A 26,697-nucleotide genomic window follows, 5' to 3' on the forward strand; every position below is an offset into this window, starting at 1 on the left:
GCATCAGAAAATGTAAAATTTTAGGCTTATCAGTTTAATCAAATTTTATGACAACTTATATGCGCCCGATGTTAACTGTTGCACTTTTATTAATAAAGTTGAGTTAATAAAGTTTCGAGTTGTAGTTGTTGAAATTAAGTTAGCATAATGTTATTTTGTTTGCTTTCAATCAGAGTTACGCACATATTAGCTGGACAGATTAGTTTGGTAAATTTTTATGCGTTCTAGAATTGGCTTATATGCGGAAATATACGGTGTATTTCAGCTGTTTTGATACCTTCAGTTTGTAGAAGTCATATTACTGCTCTCCCTTCCATGCTTCAGCACTTTTTCTGTTTGGCAGCCATGTTGAATTTTCAAAAATTAAAGAAGTTGAACTACTGCGTTGACGTATTTTTGTGCATGAAATTGTAACTCTGCAATTATCGGGTGTTTCAAATCTGAACATCCCGCAGTGTTGTGACAAAATTATTTTACAAAAATGTTATGACAAAGGATATTTTTGACTGATCCTTCTACATAAAAGCCTGTTTCATTCATGTTTATAAGCTGCTAGCTGTGCTACCCGGCGTTGCCTGGGTAATATAAAGTCTTTGGACAGAAAATTAATTTGTATTTAACATATGACAACATTTGCCATTATAACTTTCAAACTACATATCATGAGAGAAGTGTTTTGTTTAGTTGAAATATATTAAGAAAGAAAATAAAAACAACTGTAAAAGTTTTCAAACTTTGTTAAACAACTGTAACTTTCAAGCTATTAGCCATTGCCCCATTGCCATTGCCTGCATTGTTGACCAGCTACAGCTATTCTAATAATACCTATAGCCGGAATGACAGACAGACATACGACATACAGACAAACTTTGAGAAATATATATATAGATAAGAAGGTGAATCTACTGAAGAATGTCTAATGTGAATCACAACAGGCTTCTGAATGTTTAAAACCTTTTAAATAACTCCCTATATATTAATACAGGTGACTAGCATGTTTATTTCGACTAACATATTAGGGTGACTAGTTATGGGTGAACGATTCCTCTCCGATTCAAACCTCAGATTCTCATGAGTTTTATTCGCACAGGATGCAAGACCTTTCTTATCTAGCTCACGAGAATGTAGTTTGTGTCACCTTTGTTCCCAGCAGTTAATGGATGACTGCTCTGTTCATAACCTTGTATGAAACTCAATTCTCTTGTCATTAGCCTTTGGTCAGTCATTCTATTGACCATCTGTCCCTGTAATAACTTGTTAGCTGATTATATAATCGTTTTAACTCCCTGATACAGTCTGACAGTTTTATTTATCAAATGTTGCAAGCTGACTCGCTCGCTACTTTTAGATTTTTTTATGCTTACATTCGGAATTTTCTCAACACGAAAATTATATCTTCTGTACTATCAAGCATTTTGTTTGCAATCGCTCTATGAGTGTAACATCATTTGTGATTAATCGTATAATTGTTCAAGGGAAGAGGCAATTTTGTATGAGTATACCATTTCCAAGCCCTGTATTCCTTCATGAGTCTATAATTAATATATAATTAACATAATGGTTGCATTGCGTAGTATGGTAGATTGTCTGGAGTGACCTAGATTGGTATGAGCCACTGAGAGTGGCATATGAAAAGAGTTTTCTAGAACACTTTTGAAGCATGGTCGTCATTTGGTTCGTCTTATCCGTGTGAAAAAAGTTAGTCAGTTTTTCTTTAGATTATGAAGACATGTTGTCTATTGCCGCATACCACAATCACGAAACCTGAAATTTCGCTAGCCGAATGAGCTCGTAACAACTAACAGTAAGGACGCTTCATTATTAGGATAGAAAACAAGCCAAGCTTCATGAATATAAGCCCAAGGCCCTTATAGATAGTTAATGTTTTGAGGCTACTAGAATCTAATATTAGCCATACAAAAAGTCTTCTGTGCATACTAAAATGTTTCCACTGAATTCTCACACGTCATTCTGTTATCAGTAGAGTAATTGTTGTCACATTCTGGTGACAGCTACGTGTAGAACCACATGTGTTAACTCCAAAGTTGTTGATACACGTAAGTTTAAAAAGTTAATTGACAAAATATTATTGGATTAACAATAGCAAGTGAAATAGTAGATGTGAGCTTGAGTAATATGTTTGTGTAATTTCAACCTAACACCAGGTTTCTTGTCAACAGTTTGAAGTTGTAAAGAAGGACAGAAAAGATTTGCGATCTTTGCAAAATATCGACCAGAAACAGCTTTGATCTAGATAATTGTATTAAAATCGCTGGGTTTTTGACAAGATTATCCAAAAATACAGTCGTTTAATCATTATTCGTGAAAGAAGAGCAGGTTTAACAGGTTTCAAATAGATGATTTCCGATAAAAGCTAATTTTTACAATGATTCTGTTATTAACCATCAAGTCTAGTTCAAGAGCGGAAAGAAATTATACCGGTGTGTGGCGGTAGATCAGGTATCTACTTGCTGTAGGTGCCTACTGCTATACATGCTCGCTCTATCGCCTATGAACGCTCTCTTTCTGACTTTAGATAGTTGCAAGTACACACCAAAGCCTCCATATGAGGAGAATTCATTCACCACCACGCTGGCAGGAGCTGCCAGTCAGCGGATGTACGGCCTTTCTCTTAAGAGACTACGACACGCCCTCCTGAGAAAAGATGTCGTATTTATAGAGAAGGTAAAGCCAGGCAGTCCTGCTTCTCTCGCTGGCCTCGCTAAGGTGAGTTGATTCGTGCTATCATCTGCTATGTGCTTAGTCTAATGGGTCGCACCTGCCTTGTTAAATAACGAAGCTTAGACTAAAGGTATGGCCACATGTGCTGATTTTTTCGTTTGTTCTGACCGAAATCACGAAATGAACGAAAAATACAGAATTATTTGGCCCAAATTCACAGAATTGGCAGAGCTGTGCCTGCACACCGAAGTCGCCGATAAAATGCTGTTAATTGGCTAAAGAAAATATCAGCGAGCGCGATTTTAGCAGCTTTTGCAATCGGTATAGTCCAAGACACATATTACGACACACAATAAAAGTACCAGTGCAATTCAACATAGTGCATGCGATGCAACTGCTTAGATTGCGCTGTTGTTTGGTTTTTTATCGTCTGAACACTATGACTACTAATCGTTTCTTTTTTAATAATAACAATTTTTATTTTAGCAGCAAAAGTTCCGTTGTAAAAGGAGTTGCCATTTTTAGCGCAATCAAGTCAGTTGCATCGTATTTACTATCGCCAATTGCGTCAGTATTTTTCTTGCGTGTCGCGTTATGTGTTTCGGACTATATAGGTCGCAAAAACTGGTAGAGTCAGGCTCGCTAATACTTGTTTAGCCGATTAAAATTGTTTCGTTGACGATTTCGGTGTGCATACACACCTCTAACATTTCTGTGAATTTTGGCCAAATAATTTTGTTTTTCGTTCACTTCGTGATTCCGGTCTGAACCAACGAAAAACTCAGTTCGCGCGGCTGTACCTGTATACTATTGTTTGTTTGTCATGTGACAGTTTTTGGCAGCGATGTTTATTACTGGTCTCTTTTATTGCCAATAGTTATTGCAAGGCAAACAAATGCTTTATTTCTTTTTCTAATTTGCTCTGCATGGCATGCTAACATTCCACGTTGCTTACAGGGGGACATAATTACGCATGTCAATGGAGAGGCAGTTAAGTCTGTCGACATATCCCATATTCGCTACCTTCTTGTCAATCCAACTGCTGATTGGTGAGTAGGTGGGAAACGGCAGCGCTGATTGGCATGCTACTTCAACATAAATCATTCACTGCGTTTCCATGATTCGGTTGGGTTTGGAGTTGCCCACCGCTGATATATTTGCATCCTTCCATCCCATTGTTTCAATGATTTAGAGTTGCATTTTGTAGATCTTTCCAAGATTTGCGACGTATCACTTGAAACATAACTTGTTAAATTAGATACAATAGCGCACAAATTTAGTGAAGTGAAATAGTGTAGAATGCATTCAGACTTTACTGCTTTTATGATGCGGTGTGGAAGCAACTCCAAACCTATTCGAAGCGCGTAAACGCGCACTAACTACTGATTATTATCTCAGTGGTTCCTGTCAGTTTTTATTTCGTGGAAGACTTCTAACAACGCTCAACCAAGGTCGTCTGACTTCAGTCAGCCAGCAGTCATGGAACCGTTCAGTGAGTGGAGCGTAGCCATAACCGCTCCAGTCAGTGAAGCCTTTATGACTACTCTAATGGCTCCATTATCAAGCCTCTTTTTACTATAATTAGGGTGCACCGCATGTGGATATTATTAATTTGTGAGCGGATGATTTGCTAAGAGCATTTACAATTACCCTTAGCCTGTAAAATGCTATTCATAATGGTGTCTGCAAACAGATACATAGTGTAAACAGATACATAGTGTAAACAGATACATAGTGTAAACAGATACATAGTGTAAACAGGTACATAGTGTAAACAGATACATAGTGTAAACAGGTACGAATATGTAAGTTTAAAATAAACACCCAAAGAATTATGTATACTCAGTGTAATATATGTATATATATATATTTTTTTAGACATTTTATCTGAAGAGTTTGATACTTATTGTATCACATGAAACTATTAGTAATAAAATGTTTAACTTATAGAGTGAAGTTCCACTTATACATATTTAATATATATATATATTATGAATATGGACCTGGTTTCTCGTGGACTCCGTTGCATCAACATATTGTTAGTTTTTTTTTTGCCATATTAGTATAAGAGTACCGTAATTGTTGTTCGAAGAAAACAGCATTACAAAATTGTGTTGGGATGATTTACTGGCAGGTGTTGTTTTGGCTAAATTGGGAAGCTCCTGTTTACGTTAAATATCTCTCAGGTGATTGTATTCTTGGTTATTTGCACGATCTTCTATATTTACATTAGAAATTATAAACCAAGTTTGTTCCTTTCGAAGACGTTTGATCAACATCATAACTATAGAGGTTTTATTGAACAAGGTGGAGCCTAAGAGCATTTGTTCATCAAATATCAAATGTTTGTTTTTCTAAAAAATCTATTTGGAGGATTAACTCAAGATCCCTTTATTTGCTAACAAAAGTACATTGATTAAAATATAATTGCTGTACTAATCATTTCATTTTTATGGTCTTGAAGGTTGACTTGCAACAAAATTCACATTACAGTTATTTGATATGAAAAGATTCACCATGTCTTACTCTGTCGTGTTGTAGGCGCAAAATATGTGGAAATGTGATTACAAAAGCTTAAAAACTAAACAACGAACAGTTCGCAGCCACACGAATCGCAGCCACACGAGACCGCCGTAGTTTGGATTCTCTTTGCAAAACGGCTCAAATGTGACGTAGCTGTGGTAGATGGTTTCTGTTTACACTTTCATGCAACCTTATTCGTCGAAATATTTTCACAAATTTACTTTGCGCATTCAATAAAACCATGTCTATTGTTCTGACGCATCTGTTTTATCGTCATTGTAATGCTGTCACTTTTAGCAGTGATATCTTATAACTTACCGTAAAAATTCGTTAAATTTTTTAGCCTTAGCTTGAAGGAGTACATATCATTGTCTGATAATCATGACGAGCCTGTTGGTCACTTGTGATAATCGAAAAATGCTGCAAAAATTATTTACGAAGTATTGGGTCACACGATCAGATTACGACTTGCCGATTAGACCAAACCGAAACAGAACTGTAAAGCAGCGAGCATCTATATTTGATACGGGTCTTCGGTAAAACCCGAAATGTTTGTCATAAACTAGTGCTACGATAAGTTTTATATTAAGCTTTTTATTGGCCTTTCAATTCATGTGAGAACATTACGTGACAAGACAATAAATAAATTTCATGGCTACGTCGGAGAAATAAAGAGATTCCAATCTACGGCGGCTTTTCGTTTTTAGCTTTTAAGAGCTTGTAATCATATTTCCACATATTTGGCACTTACAACGCAACAGAGTAAGACATGATGAATCTTTTGATACCAAATAACTGTAATATGAATTTTGTTGTAAGTCAACCTTTAAGTAAGTTGGTATGCATTAAGAAGTAAAATTTTAAAATTGATATCAAAGTTAAAATTTAGCAAAAGTTTTATAATTTATTCTATGAGCATTTTAATAAAACGGGATTTATTAAAAAATTATTTTCTGAAAACGATTTTGATGAAATGGAAAAAAAATGATTAATTCAAATTTTTACATGTATAAATTTAAATGTTTTTTGTAAATTGAAAGTTAGGATTTTAGCTGTGAAGTTTTTTTAGCTATCTGTAAAGGCAGATAGTGGCAATGAGTGTGGCTTAGAAACAACTTTGATACAACTACACTAATTTTTAAGGGCTCTGCAATATACCTTTTGGAAAAATACAAAAAATTTTACTTGCAAGAAAAGTAATTTCTTGCTGTTATTTTAAGTTCGTTTGTTTTTTAAACAACTTAGAGTCATTCTAAATTAATAGTCGGATCACAGGCTAAGCAGATACTTCCCAGTCTTCAGTACTCGTAGAGTTATTTAGCCTGCTCATTTAGGAAGAACGATCCTGATTCTCATTCGAATGTTTCTTGCAGTGTGACGGTCTCTGTCTCTCAAGTCAGGCCGATCACCAGCCCTTCTGTCCAAAGCTTATCCCCCAGTAAATCAGACCCGACCATCGGCAAGTCTGGTGAGACCAATGGCCAGTCAGCCGCCGCGGACTCTCTGGCATCGAGTGACTCGCTGCCGGCCAACCTTGAGGTACCCAAAGGTCACAGGTGAGATCATCAGGCTGTTTGTATTTAGCTGTCAGTGAAGTTGGCATCGAGTGACTCGCTGCCGACCAATCTTGAGGTACCCAAAGGTCACAGGTAAGATCATCAGGCTGTTTGTATTTAGCAGTCAGTGAAGGTAGTTTTAAATGAAGTTTTATTAATATTTCCTAATTGAAATATACTGTTTATGACATTTATAGAATGTTGTTTAGCACTGAATGGACAGGCTTATGCCGTAACATAAATCCATAGGCCACTCGGCAACTGAATTGGGCAGGTTTTAGCCTGTGCATCTTGAGTCTGTGACCACATGAGTTGGAACTCTAATTCCCATAAAACCTCTATTTGAACACCGTGGTGCTCTATTTTTCAACCCTTCTCTTAGAGTGGCGCTTTATTAGAGGTGACATTCAGATAAAGGGCTGCGTTATATTTTTCAAACACCTCGTCAGAGTACGGAGACGATAACTTTAACCCTTTCGCAGGTGAATCAAATGTCGCCTATATTTTGCACTCTCCAAAATTTTGCTAACTTACCTCCACCTTGTCATAGATCTCTACATGAATGTGAACGGGGAAGCTGATACATGTCTCTACTAGTTGGTATTTATTGCTTGTAATTAACCTACGATGATCTCATAGCCTGCATTGCAATTTGTTGGAGCTTTCAAGTTTTTTAATTCTAAATTTGACGGCATATTTTCATTTTATAACTATATTTAATAAAGTTGCATAAAAGCTCATTGCACTCATTGATATGTTTGCTACAGTTTGCAGCCAAAACTGGCTTTTAAAGTGCAATAGAAGAGCAGTTACGAGCGTCAATCCATTCTAAGCAAAGTTCATGTTACTGCAATGATGCTATCAAACGAAATGCCATAAATCTGCTAATTTATATTTTAGACAATAATAATCTATCAAGTGGTGCAAATATATATTCAAGAACAAGTAAAATAAACTAACCATATTTATAATACTTTCAGAAACAAAAATTAATATTTTTTAAACAAAATTATTTGCATCATTTACTTGGCCAGTTGTGTTCTGATTGTTGCTTTCGTTTGGAACAATTTTATATTTTTCTGCCTGTTTAATACCTTCCACAGTGTCTTCTGGCCACAACTCCTCTTCTGCACAGCTGAGCTAGTCGATATTAGCGTCCAAACAATTTTTTTAGTACAGCAAAACTTGTGCAATGCACTTTGAATATACACTTCTCCACAAATAAAGAGAAACCGTGTAGAAAGCCTGTAATCAAAATTACACGCGGTTATAGCCTCATAGAGAATCAAAATTTTAGCCTCAAAATACGTAGTAGCACAGATTCCATCACGTATGCGAAACCTTTTTCACATACATCGAAGTATCAAGACCGCGTTAAACAAGAAACTAGTACTAGCCTGATACAGTTGCTAATTATTTCTATGGTGTTGCATTTAAAGTTTTAACGAAAAAACCATGAAGACTTAGAGTTCAAAAACGAACTTCGATGCGAACAGATACAACAAATGAGTCATTGTTAGTACGGTTTTGCAGACACTTTTCTACTGATCACTTGCCGTTGTGGGTTCGTAGAGATCAAGAATGTCAAATAGAAGTAGCGCTCAAATAGAAGTGATGTTCAATTAAAGGGTGGCACTCTATTTTCTAGCCCTTCTCTCCTAGTGGCACTCAAATTGAGGTGGAGTTCAATTAAAAATGGCATTCAAATGCAGGTTAAAAAACATTGCCATTTCATTGCTCTTTTGTTTTATGGTTACAATTCTATTTACTGTATTTTCAACAATAAATAAAACATTAGTTGGGGAACAAACATTGTAGCATTCGCTACTAGTATGATGTCCAATAAAACACAAGCTTTGGTACTGTCTGTCTGAACTACAGGTAAATTGAGTTCTGAAGGTTCTGAAATTGAGACTGAAGATTTTATGCTTCAGTTACTTTGATTACTGATTTCAGGCATTGATTCCTATCAGACTATTAATGAGGTTGGGGTGCAACGACCCTCATCAATTAGTCAATAATATGTGTAGAATAATGGGCTAAGTACTCTCCATACTGTGTCTTTAAGATTATATGTTGTTGTACATGTTTAGGTTTGTTCTAATGGCTGTCTGTTTGCAAAGTATCCTTTTATATGACTTAGTTTTGACTGTCAGGATGTTGATTTGACACAGTTAATACACACAGTTTCATCCTGTTACATCTTTGAATTAAATAATACATCATTTTCATTTACTATGCCGGATTTTTCTTTAAAAAAGCTTAATTTTTTGCGGTCGTGATCAGCTGGAAGTTTTGGTTGTAGTTTTGTTGGTTGTAAGCAGCGTTCTGTTTCCCGTGAAGTTTTTTGTGTGTGAATCATTCACCAGAGTTTCCTTCAAACATACATGTACTTTCTGGCAATATAACTAGGTCAAACTTGCTGTTGGTATACTATCTATATCAATAAACGCCGCTTTGTCATTCTGTCTGTCTGTTAGTCTGTCTAAACTCTGTGTGTTTCCACATTTTTGGCTGTTTTCACCCAAACTTCACGCGCATGTGCTCTGAGTCTAAAGCACGGCACTAAAATATTTCGTTTTAGAGCTCCGGCTGGTTTCCAAAAACCAGTCTCTTAAACACCCACATGCGGACTTTCTGATTTGAAAATAAAAGAAATTCCAGGCGTCACCAGACATACTCCTAGTCTGGGGTAGAAAGGGTTATGTCATAAGCATTCATTTGTTTCTAAGTATTCATGAACTTATAGCTCTCCTCAGATTATAGATATAAGCATTCATTAGTCGTATCTATGAGTTGGGAGTTATCTTATCAATTAGAACCCATCTGCAGGCTATCTGATTGAAAATAAAGCCTGGTTCCCATATCAATTGTGAGACTCCGGCGGCAACACGGGCAGCATAACGCTTGCGACGCTAGGCTCGGCAGCATCTGTTCACATAAAAGCCACATCGTTAATAATATCATAAACATAAATGCGTAATCAAATAAAATGTTTGCTCGCCATGCCGTTCCTATAATGGTGACCTTTACCAGTACAGTGCATTTCGGGAGGGTTTTGCCTGTGGCCTTTTGCGAAATTTGAACAGCGCTAAACTATTGCGATGCCGCCGGCAACTACCGGCGGTCCTCTGCAGTATCCGGCGCGTACGTTCCCATTTCATCGCTAATAGCCGGCGGTGCTGTCGCGGGTGCTTTGCGACGTAAATGGAAACCAGGCTTTAGAGAAATTGCAGGCATCGCCAGGTCTGCTGCTAGTACATTATATGACTAGGGGAAACGCGCTGTTGATATAGCTGACCTTGCTTGGCTTCATTCTTGGCTGTATTGCTCATCATGTCTGTATTGCTTATCATGTCTGTTTGGTTTTTTCCCAGGCGCACAGGCAGCAAGCACATGGTGGAGAAGGAGGTGCCGAGAACGCTGTCAGCCATCACTAGCGCTGAGCTGAAAGCCTCCAGGACCAAATACACAACATCTACAGGTTCCTCCTTTTTCCGCTTGTTACCTTCCGCTGTTAGTTAGACTTTTTCATAGAGCCTCTCAACCTAGTCGTGCAGCGATAGCTATTTGATTTCTCTCGTCTGATTTACCCGTAGTTTTGTAGTCGGTCTCCTCGTCATATTATAAAAAAGTTTATCATTGTGTTTTGCGAAACAACGTTGAACTGAACAAAGAACGAAAAAATGAATTCCAGTTATGAGATGAAGTCTTCAGCGACCTTTTAACCTCTTTTGGTTTTTGCTGCCCTGATCAGCATTCCTACCATAGGAAGTCTTGTGGAAAATATCATTACCTGCTTTTATCATAAAATACAGCAGAATAGGGCTTAGTTGACCTACATTCATCATGTATTTACGGTAATTGGTTGTTTCTCTGTGGTTTTTAAGGCATCTAAAGGGAAAAAGTGAGACTGGTTGCAGATAGATAACGTCTAGCGATCAGGGAGAGTTACCAAGTAAATACTCTAATTATGTTTTCATGGCACGGCTGCTGCGGATTTGGAATTGTGCACACATTATGTTCTTGTGCAATATGTCTTTCAAATAGTCATTTGCATGCTGTGGATTCTTTGTTAGAAAAGATAATGAATTTGAAGTCAGGTGTCATAACAGTGCAGTCCGCTTTCGCTTAGCAGCACGCTTTCTCTGTCAAATCAAAACACGAACAACAAAATTGTGGAAAATTTTTAAAATGGAATATTGAACACCTTCTTGCGGTAGGCATTTTTTGCATTATTCTCGATTGCCATATCCATCTTTTGCAAGCATGAAGCATTCAATAAATTTTTGCAAGTAATATAACTGAATTTGCAGGTTTTACCATTCCTGTCTTGCGGGTAACGCAAACTTATAAACAGTCTATTTCATGAGGTTGTTAATACTGGACTAGTCATTCTACCTGCAGTCATTTTCATAGCATAACATTTAATTATCAGATATTTTGCTTATGATGTTCTCTATTTGTCATTGTTTGCTATATTTTTGCACAATTATATTATTATACATCAGCTAACTAATCAGGAGAGTCATTCTTCATTACGTCTAATCATGAGACGACAATTTGAAACTGTTAAAAACAGGTTGTTCTAGTCATAATGTTATCATCGCTGCTTCGGCAGCAATCAAATTGTCTTCAGCTCACTCATTCAAAATAGATCAACATCTTTCAGAATATAAAAATTTGTCTTGTAACGTGTATATGTGGCTACTCAGGGAGGTTGTTGTCTTGTAATGTGTATATGTGGCTACTCAGGGAGATTATTTACTCTAAGAATCCTCGTGTATTTTTATTAATTTCTAAGATACAATGATCTTTTTGGTCCGCTGTACCTACTGATAAAACTTCTCAAAGATTAAAAATTATTAAAACGACCAAAACATCACCCCAGGTGGCTACATCAAATGATGAATCCACTAATATTGTTCGTGTGAAACTTTAAATCAAATTACTAATTTTATTGTTTGCAATCGTTATCTTTTGACCAACCAAGTTGCCAAGTGATGGTTCTTTTCAGTGAATTTGTTTTATTGCATTTGTGGCAAAAAACACAGCAATGACTAGCTTATTATTTTTTCCATTTTCTAAACCTCGCCAATGAGAATCGAGTTATACAAAGTCACCTTTAATAAACACCAACCTGCTTGATGCAGTTACTATTGGCAGCTTGTATGGAACACATTGGCTCTGGCAGCAGTAAAACCATCAGCCTGCTAGCTGGTCTTTTATCAGGGTGTAATTTCACTTTTATATTCGTTAAAAATTAATGATCGATTTATTGTAAGTAACTATTCTATAACCACTTGTTTTATCTGAACTCATAAAAACATAAAAGTCTTCCTACAGTAGCAAAACGAAACAGTTTTAACAGTAGGAAACTTTCTTCATAGAAATTTTCAGATGAGGGTGGGTATACAACAGCCGGGAGTTACTGTTCACAAAAACAAATGTTAGGCTGTCGACTGATCCTAAATATACCTTCTTGTATAGCAACCGATACCTTTACAGGCGTTGCACCGGTGACCTGATATCATAGGTGATTCACCGGGAGAGCTGCTTCGCATGCTATCAGACGCCGGTTAAATAATTGATTGCTCATATATAATGAGAGGAGACAATTGCTCGGTCATTGTCTCCACACAGTGAACAGGCCTTACATGCAGAGCAATTTCTTACTATTATTATCAATGATCTTGCTGATGACCTTGATTAGTGTATTGTATCGCTCTTGATAAGAGATTCTCCTTTCTATGGTTTGAAGCTAATCATGCAACAATTCCAAAAATTTGAAAGGTCTTGTCACGTAATTATTGATTGGTCGGTTTTGTGAAATCAAGTGCTAACTATTAATTGCATTTCGTGTCTGCTCCTGAAGGTGTTTTTGTTATAAACTATTCTTTGTACAAAGAGGCAATTCAGGTCATTTAGGTTACAGCATAAATCGGTCACATTGGCGATCTCTAAGTTGGTTAGTAAATTGTCTCTTAACATTTCAAATTTTTCAATACTGGATACATACCATCAATTCTAAACCATTCAAATGGCCATATGGCACCTGGATCCAAATTTCTGAAATGCGGGTATCTCTGTTAACGGAACTCAAGTTTTTCAGGAGCCGTTTGTTTTGGAGTTGCAATACCCTAGCTAATGAAATTTTATATTTTGTGTTTTGAGTTGTCTACACATAATTGCTTGCAGCGTTCAGCATTATTATGAAAAAAATTGAAATCTGGTAAAAACATTACCTTAAGGCATCGCATTACACCGTTTTATTCGTTAAAACCTAACTTAGAAAATTAACTCTTTCTCTGTTAATCTCTGTCTCAGTCATACGATTTTTCTCTTCATTTTCTGCTGTTTGAATCATTATTAACTCAGTCCGTGCAGAACTTAAGTGAATATTGCGTTCGCTAATAATATATTGTCTAATCAAAGCCAAGTTTAGCATGACTGAAGTCTTCATGCAACAGTCACTTCTGCTGCTTCTTTCAATCGTATCTTCCAGACCCTTGAAGCTTTAGTTTACTTTTCATTCAATTAAAATTTTCAAGTTTAAGTTTGGAAATGCTCGCATTGGTCGAGTAGAAGAATCTATTTCCTGTCGATTTTATTGCAGTAACTTGTTCGTCATCAGCGGAGTTCAGTGAGCGACTAATGGTGGCAGTAGAGAGTGACTGCGTCTACATGAACATCGCTGTCTTTAGCCAATGCAAGGCATCAGCAGACCAGGCTAGCACCGATAACTTCGACTCTCTGATAGGATATGTAAGTGACTTTATGATTGCTCGTATTGTGTACTCAAGGTCACACGAGGTATGCTTATATGACCTTGTGAGTCTTTATGAAATGGCTGCTATGCTTTGTAAGTCCATTAAGCTCATACTTGAGGGAATTTAAGTCTTTAGTCTAGTTGTTATCAATCTGAGGTCTAGCTGGAAGTTTTACAGAAAACCGGATGAAGATGTGGTATAGCATACATGCTATGCACACAGATCATGCTGGTGAACGGACAAATCTCAACTTATGAAGTTTATTTGTTACGAGATTTGTTTCTATGTCAAAGACCTTGTATGTTGTGGCAAATATTGCACAATTCCACAAATATTCTTCAATTCGTTTCAACCAAAAATTTTTAGCAATAAACTCTTCTGGTGATTATGCACGTATATATTTTAATTATTTATATAACTGGAATATTATGTGGCAGCTACAATGCTGGTTCACGCTTGGCACTCATCAGGCTATGATTGACGGTTTGGGAAGATGGCGCAGTGTAGGGTAGTGTCTATGAATTTCTGAGAAGATAACTCTTTACATGTCCGTATGATGTATTCATTCTTTTTATTCAGTGTTGTAGATATGTAGTATTTTTTTAAAAGACATAATTTGCAGCATTTTGCTTTGTTGTTGTAGCTTTAGGTGTGTGCTTTCATTTTTCAATGTCAAAGTTTTTATTGTTTTCAAATTTCATGTCTTTACTTCTGTTTGGTTTTGTTTACTTTTCTGATTGAATGAAGCTTTGTGGCTGTCGTATCGGAATTTCACTTATGCTGCGCACAACCCAGTCTATGATTCTGTTTTCTTGTCAGTTGTATTTGTTACTTCCGCTTGATTAATTAGAAAATGCTATCTTCTTGGGGATTAATAAGCACTCCCTCCCCACACGCTATAGACATATATAACTAACGTTTCTCGTGGCAACGCATCAGCAATACGCATGTTTATTTTATATATACTAGATGAATGTCAGGCCTTACACAGATAATAAAAAAAGTTATCGCACAGAAAATTTATTTTTAATAAACATACATTTACCATTACAACTTTTTAATGAAGGTATTTGTTTAGTTCTGTGGCTCTGGCAAATTCATAATTCAAATATTTGAAAGCTCAAAGAAAACTAAAACAGATTATCGAAAAAAAAACTTTTTTATTTCTTTTGCTACACATTCATTCAAGATTTAAAGCAGCTTACAAACTGTGGCGGTTAATATAGTTGCCATTGGCTAAGTTTCCTTACCTAATGAATTTGAATAACTTAAGCTTTAATAAGAGCCACGTCCATCTTTCCGGTTGTACATTAAGAAAGAAGATTGCGCTTCATGTGAATTAAACCTGTACATTGGATACATGGTTATTAAGCCAAGAGCACTACCACTAAACCGTGCAGCCACCTCACTGCTTGGAATAATTGTGCTTGTAATTGTTACATATCATGGTCTCTAACGGCGGGTTGGACTGTAAGCATTGTTGTTGGTGAAGTCTGGGCACATATTTTCTTTATAATAGTTCAATTGTGCCTCTAATAGTTTGCTTGTAGTACAGATTGCTCTGGTCAGACCTGCTCAGATTTTGCACTTTTTTGAAAAATTAATGTTAGATCAATCCTGAGTAAAGTATCGACAGCGTAACTGTTTTCATGTGTGTGAAATATTCATATAGGCTTGATACTGATTTAAACCATGCAGATTAGCAAATTTCGTTAGCAGAATGTCAGTTCATTTCTATGCATTATACCCTTATAAGTATTACCAAGGCTTTGGGTTAAAATTCCAGCACTGGCAACACTTATAAAAGTGCTCAGTGGTAACAATGATATACAGCCCCCCCCCCCCAAGGATAGCCGACGGCTAGCATATGGGCGGGGTTTAATGATGGAGCTCTGTTAGGATTGTGCTAGCCTGAGTTTCGAAGCAAACACAACTCTCGCGGGGCGGTTGCGTTGCCTTGTTAGGTTTTGGAAAACACGGCTCGCTGTTATCGTTTCATCAGCTCATTCAGTCAGTTGGCCCTGCGGCTCACAATAGCAAACCTTAACTTTCTATAATGTAGGGGTGATACCTAACCAAAATAATAGATCCATGCAAAATAAAACATTTCAAATTACCTACTTTTAGTAATTTTAAAATTGGTAAAGGTCGTAGTATATGCCTAAAGTTGAATCTAGTTACCCGAACAACGGCATTTTTTTCTAGTTTTTGATTAATATTTTGCCACCCCTAATATAAAATGACAAAGTCTTTCATCGTTATCACATTGTTTTACCTGGCCAATAAGATGGGACAGCAGGCAAAGCTGTGCAGTGTAGTTTTCATACCCAAAATCTAAATGCCAAACCGAATTTGAGCTATTTTACGATTGTGACTATTAATATCACGAATTCTTGTGAATGGCAACTGACTGATCATAACGGTGACAATATTGGGATACTATATTTATTTGACAGCAAAATGAATTCAACAGATAAGTAAAATAACCACTATAGTTCATAATATTTGTAAATTTACAAGGTGCTTTATTCAGCATATTTGTTTGTTTGGGTGTCGTGTTCGGGTTAATACCAACAGAGCTCCATCATTAAACCTCGCCCATATGAGCGCCGTCGGCTATCCTTGGGGGGCTGTATATCATTGGTGGTTAGTTATTGCATGAAAATAGGATTTTCTTATTTTGAAAAATAATGGCAAAAACCCAACACAACCTAGGAGTTAGCTCATCTTGTGTTTGTGTGATGAGTGAGAAGACAACTACGAACATGTAGGATCTGTGCCGTTTATTCTTTGAATTTCTGAGTTTAAGTTAGGTTGTGAATAGGTTTTGGAATGTCTGTTTCAAAGTTTTACACTTGATCTCAGGTGAAGTGCCTCAGTTTGAGAAGGATTTCACCGAAGTCATACTGTTCATTGTGTTTCATGAGATTTGACAGGAAATGGCCTGGCACACCTGAAGTAAACCGATCTTGTTACTTTGAGTCGTGGTTTTTCTCTCACAGGGATCGATTTCTCTTCACGATATATTAGGGGAGTGCAGCGCTAGTCCACAAGGTGAAACACAAATGCTGGTCTCTCTGTCTAAACCACCTGACCTTGACTTAGAGCAACTATATCCTGGGGCTAGAGATTTGGACAAGACAAAGTGTTATGGTGATGTCACACTTATGTTCTCTACCAAAAGCATGACTGAAGGTTAGTAGCCTTGCAACTATATGATTGGCTGTCAGTATTTCCATATACTAATGGTCTACAGTCTAGCTCGACATATGACCTGTGAATCTGCACCCAGAAGAAAACAGACTCATTTTCAAACTTCATAACAGTTGCAAAGACTATGCATTTTGCAGTAATGATTACATGACAGATAATTTAAATGCATTCTAGTGATTTTATATAGATCAGCATCTTCAGACCCCAGCAGCACAGGTCGTAGACAAAAACGAGCTATTATTGTCATTGCTGTGCTGGGGACTATCGACTAGGCGAGATGAAATACTATGCCCTGGGTAATTTTTTATTCCAGCCATTTTAAAAGATCTAGGGTGTTTTAAAAAATGTTCATTTAAAATAACCTGATAACATGCAAAATAAAAAAGCTAATTCCTGCTCAAGTTTACAACTTGAAAAACTGTCATAAGAATTTTTTCAAATTTCATTTTTTAAACTAATTGCTTGCTAAATCTTTGTTGCATTTTTTTCAAGGTGTTAGTTGAAAAAACACGATTAACAATTTTTCATGCATTGTTGCTGCTTCATGAAAATAGAACTACTCGATATGAAACATTGCTGTGAGCGCTTCATATCGAGTAGTTCTATTGTCTGCAGTGTGCTGTGAGCGCTTCATATCGAGTCTGATTGCCTCAAGGGTTCATGTCTGTAGGGTGCTGTGAGCGCTTCATATTGAGTCTGATTGCCTCAAGGGTTCATGTCTGTAGGGTGCTGTGAGCGCTTCATATTGAGTCTGATTGCCTCAAGGGTTTATGTCTGTAGTGTGCTGTGAGCGCTTCATATCTAGTCTGATTGTCTCAAGGGTTCATGTCTGTAGTGTGCTGTGAGTGCTTCATATCGAGTCTGACTGCCTTATGTGTTCATGTCTGTAGTGTGTTGTGAGTGCTTCATTTCGAGTTTGATTGCCTCAAGGGTTCATCTCTGTAGTGTGCTGTGAGTGCTTCATATCGAGTCTGACTGCCTTATGTGTTCATGTCTGTAGTGTGTTGTGAGTGCTTCATTTCGAGTTTGATTGCCTCAAGGGTTCATGTCTGTAGTGTGCTGTGAGTGCTTCATATCGAGTCTGACTGCCTTATGTGTTCATGTCTGTAGTGTGTTGTGAGTGCTTCATTTCGAGTTTGATTGCCTCAAGGGTTCATGTCTGTAGTGTGCTGTGAGCGCTTCATATCTAGTCTGATTGCCTCAAGTGTTCACGTCTGTAGTGTGTTGTGAGTGCTTCATATCGAGTCTGATTGCCTCAAGGGTTCATGTCTGTAGTGTGCTGTGAGTGCTTCATATCGAGTCTGACTGCCTTATGTGTTCATGTCTGTAGTGTGTTGTGAGTGCTTCATTTCGAGTTTGATTGCCTCAAGGGTTCATGTCTGTAATGTTCTACGGTTTATAGTTTGAGTCACATTCGACCATTTTTGCGACACAAGCTGAAGGATACCTTACCCTGCTATTAGTTCATAAGTTTTCAGAATTGAATGAAACCTGATAGAGTATATTTGATTTGTTAAAATGAATGATCTTTAGCAGACAGATTATGATTTCAATTGCAATTTTTCCTATCTGAAAACAGCTTCATTTGGGACTCGTTCATGGGGACTCACAGATTCGTAGTTAATAAAATGTGATTTTAAATTCAATGTTTAAATGTCAGAAAGAATAAAGTCTAGTACGGTGTTCCAAGCCTTTTATTTATTTGTCACGGTAGCAGTTGTTTTAAATGTACCTGTACCATCTTCACGCAATCATAAAATTCTGTACATGCAGTTACTTTGATGACTGAAATGTTGGTTAACATGGGGCTTGAATTCATGCTATTCAGTTTATTAAACTGAAGATCTATCCAAGTGAGCTAACTGGGCACCTTCTGAAGCCTCAGAATAACTGTGCTTGTCAGAGAATAAAGATTGCATTGTAACAAAGAAGCAAATGGACAGACGGGCGAACTGACAACAGCCAATAATAATATAGACTTTGAAAGTCAACAAAGCTTATTTCTACTTGATTCCTAATCTTAAGCTCGTCAAACTCACTTAAATACGAGAACTTAAAATATAAAATCTTATATTTTAGCTGCACTAAAAACCATATAATTTCTAATGTCTTTGATATACACATATTGCAGAGAAGAACTACAATAAAGATTACATTGTGACAAAGAAAGCAAATGGGCAGACGGGCGAACGGACAACAGCCAATAATAATATAGACTTTGAAAGTCAACAAAGCTTATTTCTACTTGATTCCTAATCTTAAGCTCGTCAAACTCACTTAAATATGAGAACTTAAAATGTAAAATCTTATATTTTAGCTGCACTAAAAACCATCCAATTTCTAATGTCTTTGATATACACATATTGCAGAGAAGAACTACAGACTTACCTATAGTTGACTTTGAAGGTGCACACAGTAGGCTAGCTCTTCACTTTTTCATGGTTCAGTCTTAGCAGCTTTAGTACTTCACATGGTGAAAAACTTTCATTAAAATTAATCAAATTAAAGAAAAATACAAAAAATACATAATTCTCTTTCATAGTCTGGCCCACTGAAATCCCTCCACTAGCATCATTGTGATAGCAGCCGTCAAGGTTCACTGTTTTTCTATTAGGTTTTTTGTGAAATGTAAAATTTCTAAGTGCTCAAGACTCCCTTTTTCATGCCTCTGAAACGCTCTCAATCCTCGAATATGTTTTAATTGAACCTAAGAAAAAGTGTAAGATGTTTACTATTAATGAAAAGGTGACTTCATTAAATCTATCAGTTTCGATTTAGCGGGTCTTCGCTTTTTGCCGGGCGCTGGTCCCGATGACTAGTTAGGAAATTTTATCACAGTAAACTATTTCATATAGCTGGTAAATATAGATTGTGTGTACATAAAAACCTGCTTTTGTATGAATACAGATGTACAGTACACAATACACATATATCAATTGCCAATACTTGCTGGTTATACATATGCATACATACAGTTAATCATACTGAACCATGCACATACACTGGTATATACACATGCAAGCATGCATACTGAACTATACACATACACCGGTATATATAGGCCTACATACAGATATTCATACTGGATCATACACATACACTGGTATATATACATACAAGTATGCATACTGAACCATACACTAGTATTTATACATACAGATATGCAAAAAAAATAAATTCACACATATTGACACATATACACACTTATATATATGCAGACAGCCATACGTGTCCCCACAGATGCATTTTCACAAATGCTGAAGCCCAATATAGCGGCTATGTGCTGGTTAGAACAGAATGCTAAATATTAAAGGTTATATGAACATGTGTTTCCTCTGCAGACAAAACGATGAGTGCCAGTGAATCACTTCAGTTAAACAGCGAGTACGTTGATGTGGATGCATCACCTCTTCCTACTCCCACTTCTGAGTCACACCCTAACCCGACTTCTAATGGCGATGGCAGGACCACCCGACATGTATTTAGAGAGAAGGGCTTTACTCAGGCTATTTCATGCAGTTTCTGCCTCAAAAAGGTTAGAGAACTTCGGGTTGTTCTAGTTAAGTTTTTATAGAAAACACCGTCACTCGCTAGACAAGTCCCTGCTAGTCCAACAAACTTGTATATTGTAGAAAATACTTGTACAGTAGACCATAATCGTACCGTAAACCCCCTATGACATAAGCTCCACATAACGTAAAAAAAACTTATGTAAAGTTTTTCCATCAACTTTCATAAAAAATTCTATGTAACGTAAAGTGTCATGTCGGTGCAAGTTTTCCAATTCGATCTGATGTACTAGAGTCTCATAGTTAGCCTTAAAAAGATTGGTTTTCTCTCTTGTCACACTCGCGAAAGAAAATGAGAGAGCACTAGTACCCTGGCAGTCTAGTATGCCGTGAGATATTGTCAGATTATTCAGAGACGCCGTGAAATATCGTCAGGTTATTCAGAGACGCCATGAGATATCGTCAGATTATTCAGAGATGCCGTGAGATATCGTCAGATTATTCAGAGATGCCGTGAGATATCGTCAGATTATTCAGAGATGCCGTAAGATATCATCAGATTATTCAAAGATACCCGAGAGTAGTAGATTAGTGCAGGTGTGAAAGTGTTGGTCTACAAGTTAACGGTGTAGAGATGGCGTCTCTTTGAAAATAATCTTTTATCTTCTCATCTTAGCCTCCAACCTTGGCTTTTGACAAAAGGACAGACAGACACCGCGCTTACTGTAGCAGATATATTTTTGTTTTACTCTATTTTAAACATACAATATTTTTGTTTATTTCTTTGCAGTCTAGACCTTGTTGATACAAACCAATACTACAGTTATGGTACATTCATTAAATTAAAAGGTTAAGTTTAGTTGTTCCTATTTAAAGAACCATAGGGGTGAGTTTGGGATGATCTTGGAATGGATTAGCCAATTTACGCGTTTTTACTGGTCGTTTAACATAAATTCATATAAAGTAAACATTCTCGGAACAGATAATTTCTCTACTACATAGTACTATTTATTTGGTTTAATTTATTCTCAAGCCTAAAAACAACAATATTTCAAATAATTATATGTCTACCATTAAAACAAATACATTATACAAACTGTAAAAAACTAAATATTTAATACTCAATTGACACTAAAAATGAATTAAAAAAGGTTTTAATATTATTTTTTCATAGAGTTTGTGTGCAAAATTGTAGGTTTGGTAATGCGTATGTTCAGTTGAATAGTGGTAAAAATTTGGGGAATAACTTATAATAAATTGTACCATATTTAGTTTATTGAATAATTTACTCTAATTTACACTATATATACTTAAAGGAATAACTTACTCTAATTTACACTATATATACTTAAAGGAATAACTTACTCTAATTTACACTATATATACTTAAAGGAATAACTTACTCTAATTTACACTATATATACTTAAAGGAATAACTTACTCTAATTTACACTATATATACTTAAAGGAATAACTTACTCTGATTTACACTATATATAATTTAATGAATAACTTACTCTAATTTACACTATATATAATTTAATGAATAACTTACTCTAATTTATACTATATATAATTAAAGGAATAACTTACTCTGATTTACACTATATATAGTTTAAGGAATAACTTTATTATATTACACCTGGAATTACACCATATATGGTTTAAATTCACTTCATTTATATGTTTTATATTTTCGTTTTATTTGTAATTACAAAGATATGGATGAAGAAGGCAATGCAATGTGAAGACTGCCAGATGATTGCGCATAAGAAGTGTGTAGATCAGTGCCAAATAACGACCAGTTGTTCCCATGAGCCTATCAACCAATTCGCCATCGGAGTTGATGCCAACGAGCACCCCAGCCGAGCATCAAGAGCTCAAAGTTACTTGATGCAAAAGCTGAGTAGAAGAAAAACCCAGGGAAAAATTGGTGAGTGTCATTTTCTATTTAATATTTGTCTATTGTAGTCAACTAATGACTCGTTATACCTTGAAAATACCTGAAATGCAAATATTAATGTCTTACCCATTTTTAAAAGCAATAATTTGAAGGATTTCCAAGTCTGTAGCCCAATTGTATCGGATGTTACAGACCCATAAGAGCTACCCTAAAACTGTCTTCTTGTGCCCTTAAATAGGTCACGGGAATCCGCCATTTTAAATACAGTGAAACTCGGATAACTCGCCCTCGGATAGCTCGAACACATAGTTAACTTGAACGGATTTGTTTGGTCCGTTTCCACGCAATGATAAATTGCTTTAGATAACTCGACCTTAACTTCGTTAAGTTTTTTGCCCAACGGCTACCGAGACGGTTGTTATCGCTTTAGAATATCACTTTATTCCAAGCCATAAAGAAAAACATCAACTTTTAGTAGTTCTTAGGCGTCATCATTACCACTATCGGCAAAATATCTTTTTAACGACTTTTCTAAAGGTTTGCAAAGAATCAAATTTTACCAAACATCCGCTTGGGATAGCCCTCCCTGAGCAAGGAGAAGCGAGATAACCTTCAAATAAACTTAGAAAAAAATCGGCAAAATTGGTTTTTGTTAAAACGCTTTAAAAAAAGTCTTTTTTTTACTGAGCGTTTCAACCGCGATCAAGTTTTGCCCATTTTAATCTGCAAACGTCCTGGCAGTCACATCACCTAAAACAAACAAACAGATCTTAAGTAATAAGAAAATATTTATACTTTCTGATAAAAATTAAAACATTACATGAGAGGCCCCTTACTTGCAATGAGCAATCAATGCCTTTTGATTTATATTAAATAGTTTGTATACGTACTGATGAATACATGCACTTGTGACAGTGTTCTCATAACTTGAACACTCCGATAACTCGAACACTTTCTCTCGGTCCCGTGAAGGTCGAGTTAGCCGAGTTTCACTGTCTTTATATCAGTATCAAGTCTCAATGCTTCTCACAGAGACAAAGTTACAGTCATTCTACATTTTATTTACTATGTTCCCATGATGCGATTAGTCCGCAATTTTGTGTTATCCGCAAGATAGAAACGGCAAAAACCTGCAAGTTTTCTTACTCGCAAATGCTTATCAAATGTTTCATGTTCACGAAAGACGAGCAACTTGCAAATGATTCGCAAGAAAATACCACGCAAGCTGTTCCATTTTAAACATTTCCACAAACTTGAGGGTGCTCCTATACCGAGAGCATGCTGCTAAGCCAGACAGGAGTGCGTCGCTATGACCTCTAGCTTGGATTCCTTTTTATTTAACAAAGCATCTAACTTTAATCCACAACCTACGAATCTCCATTGAAACACTTATCACAGGGTAACTCAACGCACGCACAACACAAACACTGATTATCTATAGAATATAAGGGAGAATTTACGTGTTTTCACTGGTCGTTTAACATAAATCCATATAAAGTAAACGTTTTCGGAACGGATGATTTCAGTTATTGTTTATAAATCATGGTTATGCGAGCCAAATTACAGCTTATTTGAAGAGTGAAGAGTGTGTTTCTCAGCTCAGATAATGGATTATCCAGCAGACTCCTCCGATGGTCTTTTAAAAGTAGTCGTACTTTATTTTCTTATCTAGAAAGGAGACGTCTTTAATTTTAATTCAAAGACTGTATTTGAGAGTTTATTACAATATGTAGATTTATAACTTTTTAATGTATGGAAGCTTTTGTAGGTACTGCCATGTTTTACATGGTTGTTCTTGATAAATGTATACATAGGTTTTGTGCTGTTATTACTGTAGATGCTTTACTCAGACCGCGTTTTCCATCATGTTAGGTGAGAATGTTCAGTGAACTCGTCGCATTAGTAATTACTACTTTCTTGTTTCTGATTGGCCATTGGAAGCCAATCAGTTTACACTAGAGAATTACATCACTATTAACAAATTGTATTATTATTATTACAAGAAGATTTTGGCTGTTAAGACGAAGGCAATAAAAGCCAACAAAGAATTTTTTTGTCTAGATTGATGTTTTGGGCTGCATATAAAAAGATTTTGAGTTTTGTATTGCAAGCTCGTAGTATTTTCAGGTTTTTTCAAGTGTTAGATGCTTTTGAAAATTGCTCGATAGTGTGGAGTTGTTCAGTAATGGCAATTTAGATGTATATGTATGCGCATGCCAGTCTTACGGAAGCTTCTAGAGATTGTTAAGCTACAGTATTTTTTCTAGCTCGGGCTCGCTACGGTAAGCTATCATATCATTAACACTGCTAGTAACTAATTCTAGTCTTAAACCTACCTATTCCTGTCTCCCAGCATAGGCTCACTTGCTCAGGTGTTAACTTTAGAATTAAAATCAGTTTTGGTAAGTATTTCTCTTACTAGAGTTGTCTTTCCTACCATCCGCATGCTAGTATCCTTGGAATGACAATTCCTGTTTATAATTCCTGGTTATGCGAACTAAATTACAGCTTATTTGGAAAGTGAAAAGTTTGTTTCGCAGCCCAGAAAATGGATTATCCAGCTGACTCCTCCGGTGGTCTTTTAAAAGTAGTCGTACCTTATTTTCTTATTTAGAAAAGAGACACGTTTAATTTTAATTCAAACGCTGCCTTTTAAAGTCTTTAAAATGTCTAGATTTTAAGCAGGAATAAAAATTAATTGTGTTTAGAGACGAAAGTTTGCAGTTTAAGAAAGCCTGAATTCTCAGCCTTTTTGTATCCAGCATTTTGCTATTCCGATTTTGAACAAAGAATCTTGTGTTCAATGTTCGATCATACTTTGTATGACAACTATACTAGTCGCTATGGTTGGCGCTCTATTTGAAAGTAAGAAAACGTTCTAAATGCCAAGCTGCGAGATTGTGGTAGACATATGTGCATTTACTACGTGCTGTTACATTGTTGTCATATTGTATATTTTTAATTTAGGGGTTGTTTGCATTCACCCAACACAATTTTAATAAAATCAATTCAGTGCAATTGACTTGAGTAAAACCTCAGAGGTTTGTAGAATTATTCAGACAGCTTTGTGATTGGGAAGCGCAGATAATCTCATCTATCACTTTTGTTAAATAATGATTCAAATGTTTGTCCTTTCATTTGATGACACTAATTGTAGTCGTTGAAGAAGGTGAAAAACATAAGTCAAAAAGGATATCAGAGCTACAGTCCGACAGCAATGCTGATAATTCATCAGGAGATGAGCTCTATGCTGCCTCAGCTGCAGCGATGGAGGACAGTTCGTCTGACGATGATATAGAATTTGACTTCTTAGCAGACTTTCCAACCAATAGTGGTACTAGAAGCTTTTCATATTTAACCTTTCTTTAACTAGTACAAGATCCATCATACCTCCACCTAAATATTAGTCACAAAAAAATTATCTATTTGATATTCGGAAAATTGTAGCGTATTTTGACATTCTTTTAGCGAGCTGATTACGAATACTATAGATGTTCCTGCAATGTTGATAATATGTTTCGAGAACATTTACATTATAGCTATGTTGCGATACACAAACACTAAAATACATGTTCAATGCTTAATTCTTGCTAAAGTCGTCCCAAACCCACCCCTTTTGCCCTTCGAATAAGAAAAAACTAAACCTTACTAATTTAATGACTGTACGGTAACTTGTACATTATATGAGGTTTACGTTGTAGGAGCTACTTCTGTATATTGAAAGCAATGCCCATTATTATATGCAAAATTAAGAGTTGTGTCTACTTTCACTTATACATTATTGGAGGAAGTAGCAGACAACTCTTTGTATCACTGTTATATTCTTATGCTATCAAATGCACTTAAATAAATGCTTGGCCAAGCTCAGTTTTAAAAAATTTTCAAATAAAATATTTAGACTAGCCACTTTTTGTAAACTTGTTAGTATTTAACAGGATATTGTTGAATTTTTATGCTATAAACTATGAAAAAAGGTTTACTCCAATCATTGTTGAGCAAATTCATGAGATTACTAGCATGTTTCACTAGATTGTTTACATACCACTGTCTTGTTGTTATCGCTAGGAAAATGTGAGGATTCTGATGAGCTAGTCATTACACGAGCTAAACTTAAGGGGAAGGAGCTTTTCGCCTCCCTTAGCCTCAAAGATCGGAAAAATAAATTGGAGGCTATGGTATGTGTGAATTAATAAATAACTTTGTGTGAGCTTTCTGACCTAAATTTGATTTGGTTTCTGACTTGCTTCTTATCTTATAACCTTCGTATGTTGGATGAAATATTGCATTAGGAATACACTGCACATCATTCATTTTGTTCTACAATTAAAATCTTGAACCCTGTTGAAGATAATTAATCACACAGAGCTGAAAGCTAAGTCTATAAGTAGTCGATTAATAAAAAGGGTTGTATTACTACCTTACCTCGGAGAGGGGCGGATGAAAGAGCAGACTTAGATATACACTGTGTCAACATAGAAGTGGCTAGTGATTTCGATGATTTATATTAGCTGAAATTTAACTTACCAAAGCTTATATATTTT

At 36.2% G+C, this 26,697-nt stretch overlaps 1 protein-coding gene across 1 annotated transcript in view; it reads left to right on the forward strand.

Moving 5' to 3' along the window:
• LOC137402089 (PDZ domain-containing protein 8-like) overlaps nt 1–26,697 on the forward strand; it is a 67,646-nt gene that overhangs the window by 35,688 nt on the left and 5,261 nt on the right. The window contains exons 8-18 of the mRNA XM_068088553.1: nt 2,537–2,727; nt 3,640–3,731; nt 6,579–6,761; nt 10,139–10,245; nt 13,378–13,526; nt 16,534–16,726; nt 20,086–20,279; nt 21,973–22,186; nt 24,424–24,438; nt 25,314–25,490; nt 26,222–26,331. Of these exons, the coding sequence (XP_067944654.1) occupies nt 2,537–2,727; nt 3,640–3,731; nt 6,579–6,761; nt 10,139–10,245; nt 13,378–13,526; nt 16,534–16,726; nt 20,086–20,279; nt 21,973–22,186; nt 24,424–24,438; nt 25,314–25,490; nt 26,222–26,331 (1,625 nt within the window). The remainder of the gene's footprint in view (nt 1–2,536; nt 2,728–3,639; nt 3,732–6,578; nt 6,762–10,138; nt 10,246–13,377; nt 13,527–16,533; nt 16,727–20,085; nt 20,280–21,972; nt 22,187–24,423; nt 24,439–25,313; nt 25,491–26,221; nt 26,332–26,697) is intronic.

Source organism: Watersipora subatra, chromosome 8, assembly GCF_963576615.1.
Source record: "Watersipora subatra chromosome 8, tzWatSuba1.1, whole genome shotgun sequence".
NCBI classification, from domain to species: Eukaryota; Metazoa; Bryozoa; class Gymnolaemata; order Cheilostomatida; family Watersiporidae; genus Watersipora; species Watersipora subatra.